Source organism: Gopherus evgoodei, chromosome 7 (assembly GCF_007399415.2).
Source record: "Gopherus evgoodei ecotype Sinaloan lineage chromosome 7, rGopEvg1_v1.p, whole genome shotgun sequence".
In the NCBI taxonomy this organism is placed as follows: Eukaryota; Metazoa; Chordata; order Testudines; family Testudinidae; genus Gopherus; species Gopherus evgoodei.
This window is the reverse complement of record NC_044328.1, coordinates 89,345,135-89,357,617: the sequence shown is the minus strand read 5'-3', so window position 1 is coordinate 89,357,617 and position 12,483 is coordinate 89,345,135. Positions and strand designations below refer to the sequence as shown.

The window sequence follows — 12,483 nt, the reverse complement described above, 5'->3', positions numbered from 1 at the left end:
TTTGTTAACATTGATCAAAATGTGCATTTTTGGGAGCTAATGTAAATCTTAATATCACATTATTTGCAGTTTTTGGTAAATGACGTAACCACCAATACAGTGATGAGCTGCTAAAATCTTAACAACTGGTTCCCTGTAAAAAGTTCTGATTTAAGGGATGTGCCACAGTATGTATTTTTTGTACCAACAGGGTTACCATATGTCCGTATTTTCCCGGGAGGAATTTTTAAATTTTAAAAATTCTGCCCGGACAGCGATTTAAGAACCAAAAAGCCTGACATCTCTAGGAAAATACAGATGTATGTTAACCCTACCTAAAGATGTTTTTTAAAAAGATGGGCCTGAACTAGAAATGAGCTCCATTTCACATGTGTGGGTCCCCACCGCTCCCTGGGGGTGTGCTAAGGTGATCAGATCTCCCGATTTTATAGGGACAATCTCAATTTTTGGGTCTTTGTTTTATATAGGCTCCTATTACCCTCCACTCCCATCCTGATTTTTCACACTTGCTGTCTGGTGACCCTAGGGTGTGCACATGTGTGAGTCCCAGCTGCTCCCTGCCCCCCTCATTGAAGCAGGTGTGCAGGGTTACTGCCCTGGGAACTGCAGGGCACCAGTGGACGTGGGGCTGGTTGCAGACAGGGGTGTGGGGCAGGGCTAGTTGGAGATAGGGGGTGTGACACAGGCTGGCTGTGGGCAGGGGATGCAGCAGGGGCTGGCTGTGGGCAGGGGCTGGCTGTGGGCAGCGCAGAGCAGCAGGGGCTGGCTGTGGGCAGGGGCTGCGGGCAAGGGCTGGCTGTGGGCACAGCAGGGGTTGGCTGTGGGCAGGGGCTGCGGGCTGCGTGGTGCAGCAGGGGTTGGCTGTGGGCAGGGGTTGGCTGTGGGCAGCGTGGTGCAGCAGGGGCTGGCTGCAGGCAGGAGCTGCAGGCAGGAGATGGCTGTGGGCAGGGGCTGCCTGTGGGCAGCATGATGCAGCAGGGGCTGGCTGCGGGCAGCGTGGTGGGTACTCACATGGGGACAACAGCCCGAGCAGCAGGATGCAGCCCAGGCCCAACAGAGCAGCTGGGGACCCACCAGGCAGCAGCGGGAGTCCCAAGGCCAGAGGTCCGAGGAGCAGCAGCAACAGGGCCAGGAGGCAGCCCACATGACTCCAGCGCAGCGCCCCCCCCCCAGCAGCCGGGAGGAGGAATTACACACTTCCAGGCCGGAGCCCATCAAAACTTCCCTCGCAGGGAAGCCAGTTAACAAGCGGTTCTAAAACCGCTTCTAAATTTAACAACCAGTTCCTGCGAACTGGCTCCAGCTCACCACTGCCTTTATCCAGCAGAATTCCAGCAATGGGTGTTAGAGTACAGTAGAGGCTTGTCTGCAGCAACAGCTTGTAAGAGCAATCACCACTTAAGAGAAACATTTCTCCTGGGAACACGTTCCCTACCGAGAATTGTCCCCTCAATAACAACATAACTGCCACATATGACCAAGATTTATGACACCACACCAGGGGCAGAGTTTGGGACACAGGGGGCATATAGGGCATGGCCTCCACAAACTGCATCATCCCACTCCCCTCCCAACCCTGGACTTGAGCGCAGCTCCAGGGCACACAACGCAGTCCACTTGCCCTGCCTGACAGCCTGTGTAGAGAGCATGTGTAGCAGGGAGTTTGGGGAGAGGGTCTGGAAGAGGGATTTTTTGGGTTGAGGGGAGAGATGGGGTGGAGGAAGCAACAGCGGCACAGCTAGAATGTTTCTTCCTCTCTTCCTCAGCATCTGGCTTGCAGGGGGCAGCTGGGAGAGTTGCTATTTTACATTTGAGGGGAGTATCTCAGCTGCTGGCAGCAGGGTGTGGGTGTGCTGTTTTGCAGTAGGAGGTAGGGCAACCCCTTCCCTCAGGCCACTGACCTGTTCCCTTCTCCCCTCTGTCTCCCTGTCCATTCTAGGATACATAACTCCCCTCTATTGCAGGCTATGCACAGTGCCCTCCCCAGCCAGCTATCCCTCACCAGGGTGAACAATGAAGCTGCCAGTGGGAGCATCCCCTGACCCAGTCACCCCAACATGGCTATCTCATCCCTTCCAACACCCTTAGCTCTTCATATACCACAGCCCACTCCAGCCCTTCCACCACCTCATGAGCCATCAATATCATGAGCCATCTTGAACCAAACTGGTCTCCGTGTCAACCCACTCACGCCTCTGCCCCAGAGCCAGGACTTGGGACCAGGGCCGACTCCAGGGTCTTTGCAGCCCCAAGCAGTGGAAAAAAAAAAAAAAAAGAGAGAAAAAAAGAAAAAGCCGTGATCACAATCTGTGGGAGCTCTACCGCTGCCGCTTCAGTCTTCAGCAGCAATTCGGCGGCAGGTCCTTCGCTCGGAGGGGGAATGAGGGACCCGCAGCCAAAGAGCTGGACGTGCCGCCTCTTCCCCGTGGCTGCCCCAAGCACCTGCTTGCTAGGCTGGTGCCTGGAGCTGTCCATTGTAGGATACATAACTCCCCTCTATTGCAGGCTATGCACAGTGCACAGAGGCGTGAGTGGGTTGACACGGAGACCAGTTTGGTTCAAGATGGCTCATGATATTGATGGCTCATGAGGTGGTGGAAGGGCTGGGGTGGGCTGTGGTATATGAAGAGCTAAGGTGTTGGAAGGGATGAGACAGCCATGTTGGGGTGACTGGGTCATGGGATGCCCTGTCTTGCACTGAACCCCTGCTCTGACTGGGATAACAGGCTCATTCTCCTTTCTCTGCCCCCTCCAAATCTCTTCCCGGCTGCAGAGGGCATTCTCCCACCTACTGCAGGAGAACTGGGCCCTGCAGCCTGAGCTCACACTGTGGCAGTCCCAGGGCTGACTGGAATGTGACACACCTGCTACCAGTGATGGGCAACACCAAGGGACCTCAGCCGCACCCCCACCAGTACACCTGTGGGGCAGAGGTCAGGGGGACCTTGCTTATGGTAATGGGGGGAGGAGGGGACTTGAAGCTTTGGCTTGATTTGGGGGGTGCGATGAAGGCTTTTGCAGCTGGCTCTATAAGGGGAGAGGTGCTGAGCATCAATGGGGTGCACTGGCTTTGGTGTACTATGCTGTTTTACGTATCAGAAAAAGCAAGCTGGTCAGACAACACTTCCTATAACAGGAACAGCCACTTAGGAGCAACATAGCAAGAGGACTCCAATATGTCACTACTAATGAGCATCTACTGTAGTAAAATCCATTCATACAATATGCAAACATTTATGTGGATTGACTTATCAGCTTTATTTTTTATCAACAATATCTAGTAGGAGTACAATGCCTCAGTTTGAAGATACTAAGTAACAAGCTTTGCGGACAGGGGTTGCTAACAGGGAGTTTCACAAGGGAGTTCTCCAGGTGAAGGAGGAGCAAATACAGCATCTGTGGGGTAAGTGACTGTCTGTAGTGTGTGTTTGTTTGTGTTTGGGGGTTACTTGCTGTGTGCTGAGCTTGTGTTTGTCAGTCTGTTTGTTTGTTTGGCTGTCTGAAGGACCGTGTGCTGTGGCTGGCAGTTGGAGGCTGTGAGCGTCAAAGGAAAGTTTGAAAGCTAGGAGCCTTTGGTAATTGGCTGAGCCTTAATCAGTGGGCAGGGCATTCACACAGGTGCGCGGCTTTATAAAGCCCTGGCAAGCAACCAGGGAGCTTTGCGAACAGGGGCTGCTAACAGGGAGTTTGGAAAGGGAGCGGGGGTCCCCTGCCGGTCCTATCTGTGCCTCTTTAGTCCCTTTAAAAACCTATAAACCAAACTACATTCAAAACTTCTTGCTTTAAACAACCCTTCCATTAACTAGGAGACAATGCAGGCAGAAGCCCAGCATCAGAGTGGGCCTATCCAGTTTATTGCACTGAGTGCAGCATGTATGATTACCTGCCCTGTGGGCAGGTGGCGTATGTTTGCAGTCGGTGCAAGGAACTCCTGGCCCTCAGAGACCATGTACGGACTTTGGAGGCGAGGGTGGCAGAACTGGAGGAACTAAGAGAGACAGAGAGGTATGTTGATGAGGCTTTTCGGGACACTGTAGAATTGTCCCACCTCCGGTAAGACAGCCCCTGCGCTGTTAAGGAGGATGAAAGGCCCAGGGAAGCAGAGCAGTCAATGGGAGCAGAGGGAAACCTTCCCATAGTTGAGACCCTCCTTCCAGATGGTGCTGGGTTGCCTCTCACACTGAGGTTACCCCTCCAGGGGAGGGAACGCCTATTGCTAGAAAAAGGCAGGTGTTAGTAATGGGAGATTCGAACATTAGAAACATAGATAGCTGGGTTTGTGATGACCAGCAGAACTGTATGGTGACTTCCCTGCCTGGTGCGAAGGTTGCAGATCTCTTGAGGCATCTAGACAGACTTTTGTGTAGTGCTGGAGAAGAGCTGGTGGTCGTGGTACATGTAGGTACTAATGACATAGGGAAGGGTAGGAGAGATGTCCTGGAAGCCAAATTTACGCTGCTAGGAAAGAGACTGAAATCCAGGACCTCTATGGTGGCATTCTCAGAAATGCTCCCAGTTCCACATGCAGAGCCAGGTAGGAAGGCAGAGCTTCAGAGTCTCACTGCTTGGATGAGACAACGGTGTAGAGAGGAGGGGTTTACGTTCATTAGGAACTGGGGAAACTTTTGGGATGGAGGGAGCCTATATAGGAGAGATGGGCTCCACCTAAACCCAAGTGAAACCAGACTGCTGGCACTAAACATTAAAAAGGTTGTAGAGCAGTTTTTAAACTAGGAAATGGGGGAAAGCCAACTGCTGCAGAGGAGCATGTGGATCGGACACAGACTTCTCTTAGAGGAGAGTCTAATGATAGAGAATCTCCAGGTTATAGTTAGGAACAAGGGACGGAAGAGGATAATGTAAGGGTCGGATCAGATGATAAACAAACAGTCACATTAAAAAGAATCTGACACATCAGAAAAGGGCAGACAAATAAACAGGGACAAGTTTTTAAAGTGTTTGTACACAAATGCTAGAAGTCTAAATAATAAGATGGGTGAACTACAGTGCCTTATGATAAAGGAGGATATTGATATAATAGGCATCACAGAAACCTGGTGGACTGAGAGCAATCAATGAGATACAATCATTTCGAGGTACAAAATATATCGGAAGGACAGAACAGGTCGTGCAGGGGGGAGTGGCACTATATGTGAAAGAAAATGTAAATTCAAATGAAACCACATGTTCCATAGAATCTTTATGGATAGAAATTTCATGCTCTAATAAAAATATAACCTTAGGGATCTATTATTGACCACCTGACCAGGACAGCGATAGTGATGATGAAATGCTAAGGGAAATTAAAGAGGCTATCAAAATTAAGAACCCAGTAAGTGGGGGATTTCAATTATACCCATATTGACTGGGAACATTTCACTTCAGGACAAAATGCAGAGATTAAAATTTCTCGATACTTTAAATGACTGCTTCATGGAGCAGCTGGTACGGGAACACACAAGGGGAGAGGCAACTCTAGATTTAATCCTGAGTGGAGCGCAGGAGCTGGTCCAAGAGGTAACTATAGCAGGACCACTTGGAAATAGCAACCATAATACAATAGCATTCAACATCCCTGTGGTGGGAGGAACATCTCAACAGTCCAACACTGTGGCATTTAATTTCGAAAGGGGGAACTATGCAAAAATGAGGGGGTTAGTTAAACAGAAGTTAAAAGGTACAGTCACTAAAGTGAAATCCCAGCAAGCTGCATGGGCGCTTTTTAAAGACACCATAATAGAGGCCCAACTTCAATGTATACCCCAAATTAAGAAACACAGTAAAAGAACTAAAGAAGAGCCACCGTGGCTTAACAACCATGTAAAAGAAGCAGTGAGAGATAAAAAGACTTCTTTAAAAAGTGGAAGTCAAATCCTAGTGAGGTAAATAGAAAGGAGCATAAACACTGCCAAATTAAGTGCAAGAGTATAACAAGAAAAGCCAAAGAGGAGTTTGGAGAACGGCTAGCCAAAAACTCCAAAGGTAATAACAAAATGTTTTTTAAGTACATCAGAAGCAGGAAGCCTGCTAAACAGCCAGTGGGGCCCCTTGATGATCAAGATACAAAAGGAGCGCTTAAAGACGATAAAGTCATTGCGGAGAAACTAAATGGATTCTTTGCTTCAGTCTTCACGGCTGAGGACGTTAGGGAGATTCCAAAACCTGAGCCGGCTTTTGTAGGTGACAAATCTGAGGAACTGTCACAGATTGAAGTGTCATTAGAGGAGGTTTTGGAATTAATTGATAAACTCAACATTAACAAGTCACCGGGACCGGATGGCATTCACCCAAGAGTTCTGAAAGAACTCAAATGTGAAATTGTGGAACTATTAACTAAGATTTGTAACCTGTTCTTTAAATCGGCTTCGGTACCCAATGACTGGAAGTTAGCTAATGTAAGGCCAATATTTAAAAAGGGCTCTAGAGGTGATCCCAGCAATTACAGACCGGTAAGTCTAACGTCGGTACCGGGCAAATTAGTCGAAACAATAGTTAAGAATAAAATTATCAGACACATAGAAAAACAAACTGTTGAGCAATAGTCAACATGGTTTCTGTAAAGGGAAATCGTGTCGTACTAATCGATTAGAGTTCTTTGAAGGGGTCAACAAACATGTGGACAAGGGGGATCCGGTGGACATAATATACTTAGATTTCCAGAAAGCCTTCACCAAAGGCTCCTATGTAAATTAAGCTGTCATGGGATAAAAGGGAAGGTCCTTTCATGGATTGAGAACTGGTTAAAAGACAGGGAACAAAGGGTAGGAATTAATGGTAAATTCTCAGAATGGAGAGGGGTTACTAGTGGTGTTCCCCAAGGGTCAGTCCTAGGACCAATCCTATTCAATTTATTCATAAATGATCTGGAGAAAGGGGTAAACAGTGAGGTAGCAAAGTTTGCAGATGATACTAAACTGCTCAAGATAGTTAAGACCAAAGCAGATTGTGAAGAACTTCAAAAAGATCTCACAAAACTAAGTGATTGGACAACAAAAGGGCAAATGAAATTTAATGTGGATAATGTAAAGTAATGCACATTGGAAAAAATAACCCCAACTATACATACAATATGATGGGGGCTAATTTAGCTACAACAAGTCCAGAAAAAGATCTTGGAGAATTCGTGGACAGTTCTCTGAAGATGTCCACGCAGTGTGCAGAGGCAGTCAAAAAAGCAAACAGGATGTTAGGAATCATTAGAAAGGGGATAGAGAATAAGACTGAGAATATATTACTGCCCTTATATAAATCCATGGTACGCCCACATTTCGAATACTTTGTACAGATGTGGTCTCCTCACCTCAAAAAAAAGATACACAGGCACTAGAAAAGGTTCAGAAAAGAGCAACTAAAATGATTAGAGGTTTGGAGAGGGTCCCATATGAGGAAAGATTAAAGAGGCTAGGACTCTTCAGCTTGGAAAAGAAGAGACTAAGGGGGGATATGACAGAGGTATATAAAATCATGAGTGATGTGGAGAAAGTGGATAAGGAAAAGTTATTTACTTATTCCCATAATACAAGAACTAGGGGTCACCAAATGAAATTAATAGGCAGCAGGTTTAAAACAAATAAAAGGAAGTTCTTCTTCACGCAGCACACAGTCAACTTGTGGAACTCCTTACCTGAGGAGGTTGTGAAGGCTAGGACTACAACAGCGTTTAAAAGAGAACTGGATAAATTCATGGTGGCTAAGTCCATAAATGGCTATTAGCCAGGATGGGTAAGGAACGGTGTCCCTAGCCTCTGTTTGTCAGAGGATGGAGATGGATGGCAGGAGAGAGATCGCTTGATCATAGCCTGTTAGGTTCACTCCCTCTGGGGCACCTGGCATTGGCCATTGTCGGCAGACAGATACTGGACTAGATGGATCTTTGGTCTGACCCGGTACAGCCATTCTTATATTCTTATGTTATGTTAATAGTCTCATGGGATTCTAAAAAGCTGAGGAAATCTGTGTAATTTAAATGAGATAAAGATCGTAATTATAGTAGAGATCGAAAAAACTGTTTAATCCAACAAACAGAAAGGTTAAACATAAAAATACAGTTTAAGCCACTTTGAAAATATACCTGTCAAGAAAACGTTCAAAGAGCCTCCACTAAGAATGTCATCCAGTCAACTTTTAAAGTTCTGGAGGCAGAAATCCCTTTGATGTTAGGTAAATAAACAACAAAAAAAAATCTAACGATGAAGTCCATTAAAGTGAGAAACAAGCAGCACAGCCTAGCACAAGACATACTGCAAGCTCATGCCGAGCAAGTTTTCCAGCATGAGTCTGCCAAAGCACCACTTCTGACATAACATTTTCAGACAGACGTTGGGCAGAAGTTTTGCAGATTCAGTAAAGCTATGAATGAACACCTTCCACGTACGTGTCCACTCAAATCTGGAGCAAAGAACTGCAAGGGCAAACCACTTGGACACTTAGAACCCTTCCAAGGTTTGCTGTCATTTGGAAGGAGATCAGGCATCTACTCTCAATTTTGGAATTAAATGATAGTGTTTTTTAAATGATTAAAAAAAAAATCACTCCTAGAACTAAATTACATTTTCAGATTTAATTCAGTGCCACAAGTTAATTGCAATTCAGCTGTACTTTATTTCCTGTACTTTCACTATCCTTGCCAAAAAACAAAAAAAGCAAGAAAAAACACCTCACTTTAGAAATTACTAGTTATAACACTCCCATTTCTCTATCAATCTGAAAGCCAAATGTATTTCTCTTCTTACCTCCAGCAGAAAGGGTAATTGTGCTTGAAAGTACTGGTGTGAACCAGTCTACCTTGTTCCTTTAGAGATTTGATGATGTTCTTATCTGCATCCTAAAGAGAAAAAAAAAGTTTTCTGAACAGAACTCGTAACTATTACAGGGAATATTCATTCAAGGTTGGGTCCTCAATTAAAAATAAAAAAATAAAAATCAGTATTTACATGCTATGATGTGAAACAATAAAGTTATGGGTGCAGAATTTGTAAATTTTCAATGATGTGCATCTACTGTGGAGGTGCCATAGCAACTAGTTTAATATTCTTGAAAGAGAACATGATCCCCAAACTGAGTTGCATACCTGCAATTCTAACTTTACCTTATTTTTTTGTGTACAATATAACTTTTAAATAAAGTCACAAATATTTATGCATACTCAACACCAGTCAGACACACAAATTTATTTATGTCTTCAGCTATGCTGTTTTGATACTATAACATTAAGTCTTTTGGCATAGATCTGTGCAATTGCTTCAAATCTGATCTCTGAACCTCTTCACTAAATTTGCACTACTTTTTAGCATGAAATTTACGTGGAATGATTCTAAATTTAGATGTGAAGGCCTAGAAACCAATAAAAGACATTTCATCTTTTATAATACCTCACCAACTGAACCTTTATTATTAGATTGAACAATTATATTTAATTCAGGCCCAAAGTCAGAGCAGTAACTGATATTCAAAGAAAGGCTGCTAGACTAGTTAACTGCTACAAAATATTCGTTTGATTAAAAAAAAAAAAAGTGCTAGGAAGTTTGATAGAACAGTGCTCCCATGGTGAAAAGACAAGTCAATATCATGAAAAAAAAAATTTTTTTTTTTTAAGAGCATTAAACTCTGGCTTATAGAACCAGTATCCTAAACATGAGCTCCTCAATATTTCCTATTATTCTTACTGCCTTATACATATAAGCTGGTAACTGGAAAAATGTTTGAATTTGTGTGCAACATCCTGTATGCAACTCCACCAGAGAGGTCCTTTGGGGCCATCTGCCTGTCCCAAGTCAGGATAAAGGAGGAGGGTTGGACGTGGGGCTAGCAACTCCACCCCGTAAAAAAAAAAAATCAACTTGCTACAGAAACGCCAACAATAGAGACAACAGAGACTTTTACCCTGGAAAAAGAAGGGTCTTCAATTCGAAGATGCATGACGCTGGGTGGTAAAAGCCATGAGGAAGCCACTAAGCCGTTACCCTTCTTGCAACCAGGAGGATTACCATAGGCACATGGAACGTGAGGACCATGTACGAGTCAGGAAAGACGGCGCAGGTTGCAGCAGATATGAGGAGCAACAACCTGACCCTATTAGGCATTAGCGAGACAAGATGGACGCAAGCGGGGCAGAGATGACTTTTGACAGGAGAGCTGTTGCTGTATTCAGGACATGAAGAGAGCAACGCACCCCACACACAGGGAGTAGGCTTCATGTTGTCCAAGCAGGCGCAGAGAGCACTGATTCGTTGGGAGGCACATGGTCCCAGGATCATCACAGCATCCTTCAGAACTAAAATGAAGAGGATTAAGATGAATGTTGTTCAGTGCTATGCTCCAACTAATGACAGCGAAGAGGAGGATAAAGATTATTTTTACAACAGACTCCAGAAAACATTAGAGATTCTCCCAGAAAAAGACATCATCACCCTTATGGGAGACTTTGATGCCAAAATTGGACCTGACAACACAGGATACAAACAAGTCATGGGGACCCACGCTCTGGGAGAGATGAGTGAGAATGGAGAGAGATTTGTGGATTTGTGTGCACTTAACAACCTGGTCATAGGAAGTAGCATCTTTCCTCACAAGCGGATCCACAAGAGTACCTGGGTATCACCAGCAGGCACGACAGAAAATCAGATCGATCATGTCTGCATTAGCAAGAAGTTTAGAAGATCCTTGCAGAACGTTAGAGTTAGAAGAAGAGCAGACACGGCGTCCAACCATCACTTACTGGTGGCCAGATTGAAGCTGAAGCTGAAAAAGAACTGGATAGACACGTCAGACAGAAGAGTGAAGTACAACAGCAGCCTTCTGAAGGACCATAAGACCAAGGAAGATTTTGGACTGAGGCTGAAGAATAAGTTTTCAGTACTACAGGATCGGTCTGAGGAAGAGGAAGACAGTGTACTAAACAGATGGCAGAAAGTGAGAAAGACACTTAGGTCAGTATGCCAGGAAGTGCTTGGAATTAAGAAACACCAGCAGAAAGAGTGGATCACAGCAGAGAGCTTGATCAAGATAGAAGACAGGAAGAAGAAGAAGGCAGCAGTCAACAACAGCACGACTAGAGCAGCAAAGGGCAAAGCTCAAAAAAGAGTATGCTGAAGCCCACAGAGCAGTGAAGAGGAATATCAGGAAGGACAAGAGAGAGTATGTGGATGAACTGGCAGCAGAAGCGGAGCAGGCAGCGTACAGTGGTAATATGAAACAGCTGTATGATACTACCAAGCAACTGTCTGGAAAGTTCAGCAAGCCAGAACATCCCGTTAAAGACAAGCAGGGAAAGTCTATAACAGGAATAGAACAACAGATGAACAGATGGGCGGAGCACTTTGAGGAACTCCTGAACAGACCAGCACCACCAAATCCACCAGATATCATCTCAGCTAACGAGGACCTCCCAGTTAATTGCGATAAACCAACCAGAGACAAGATTAGAAAAGCCATCACCATGATGAAGAATAGGAAGGCGGCTGGACCTGATGACATCCCAGCAGAGGCCCTGAAAGCAGACCTGGATGCTTCAGAGGAAATGCTGTACCCCGAGAAGATATGGGAAGAAGTAGTGATTCTGGTAGACTGGAAAGAGGGATATCTCATCAAAATTCCCAAGAAAGGAGACCTTAGCAAATGTGCCAATTATAGAGGAATCACACTCCTGTAGGTGCCAGGGAAGGTCTTCAACCGAATCCTCTTAGAGAGAATGAAGGATGCCGTCGATCCACAGCTACAAGATGAACAGGCAGGTTTCCAGCAGAACAGATCATGCATGGACCAGATAGCAATGCTTCGCATCATAGTCGAGCAGTCTATAGAGTGGAACTCCTCGTTGTACATCAATTTTGTTGACTATGAGAAAGCGTTCGATAGCGTGTATCGAGAGACCCTTTGGAAGCTCCTTTGGCACTACGGCATCCCAACAAAGGTGGTCAACCTGATCAAGAACTCATATGAAGGTATACACTGCAGAGTGATCCATGGAGGGCAGCTTACTAACAGCTTCCAGGTGCAAACTGGAGTCAGGCAAGGATGCTTGTTGTCACCACTTCTCTTTCTTCTCATCATCGATTGGATTATGAAGACATCCACCTATGAGCGTAGGAACGGAATCCAGTGGACGTTGTGGACCCAGCTTGATGACCTGGACTTTGCTGATGACCTTGCACTCCTTTCGCACAGTAAACAGCAAATGCAAGAGAAGATCAACGTAGTGGCAGCCACATCATCACAGGTTGGCCTCAACATTCACAAGGACAAGACCAAGATCCTTAGGATTAACTCCACTAGCAATGACCCAGTCACACTGAATGGAAGCCCCCTGGAAGAAGTGCAGTCCTTCACCTACCTAGGTAGCATCATCGACCAGCAGGGTGGCACAGACGCAGACATCAAAGTAAGGATTGGTAAGGCAAGAGCAGCCTTCTTACAGCTCAAGAACATCTGGAGCTCTAGAGAGCTGTTTTTGGCAATAAAAATTCGACTGTTCAACTCCAATGT

The 12,483-nt window shown here is 45.5% G+C and overlaps 1 protein-coding gene across 7 annotated transcripts in view; it reads right to left on the bottom strand.

Annotated features, from left to right (window-relative positions):
- The window catches only part of IARS1 (isoleucyl-tRNA synthetase 1), a 221,617-nt gene that overhangs the window by 146,056 nt on the left and 63,078 nt on the right, over positions 1 to 12,483 (bottom strand). For all 7 annotated transcript variants that reach the window (XM_030569119.1, XM_030569123.1, XM_030569118.1 and 4 more), the window contains one exon: positions 8,733 to 8,824. In XM_030569119.1, the coding sequence (XP_030424979.1) occupies positions 8,733 to 8,824 (92 nt within the window). The remainder of the gene's footprint in view (positions 1 to 8,732; positions 8,825 to 12,483) is intronic.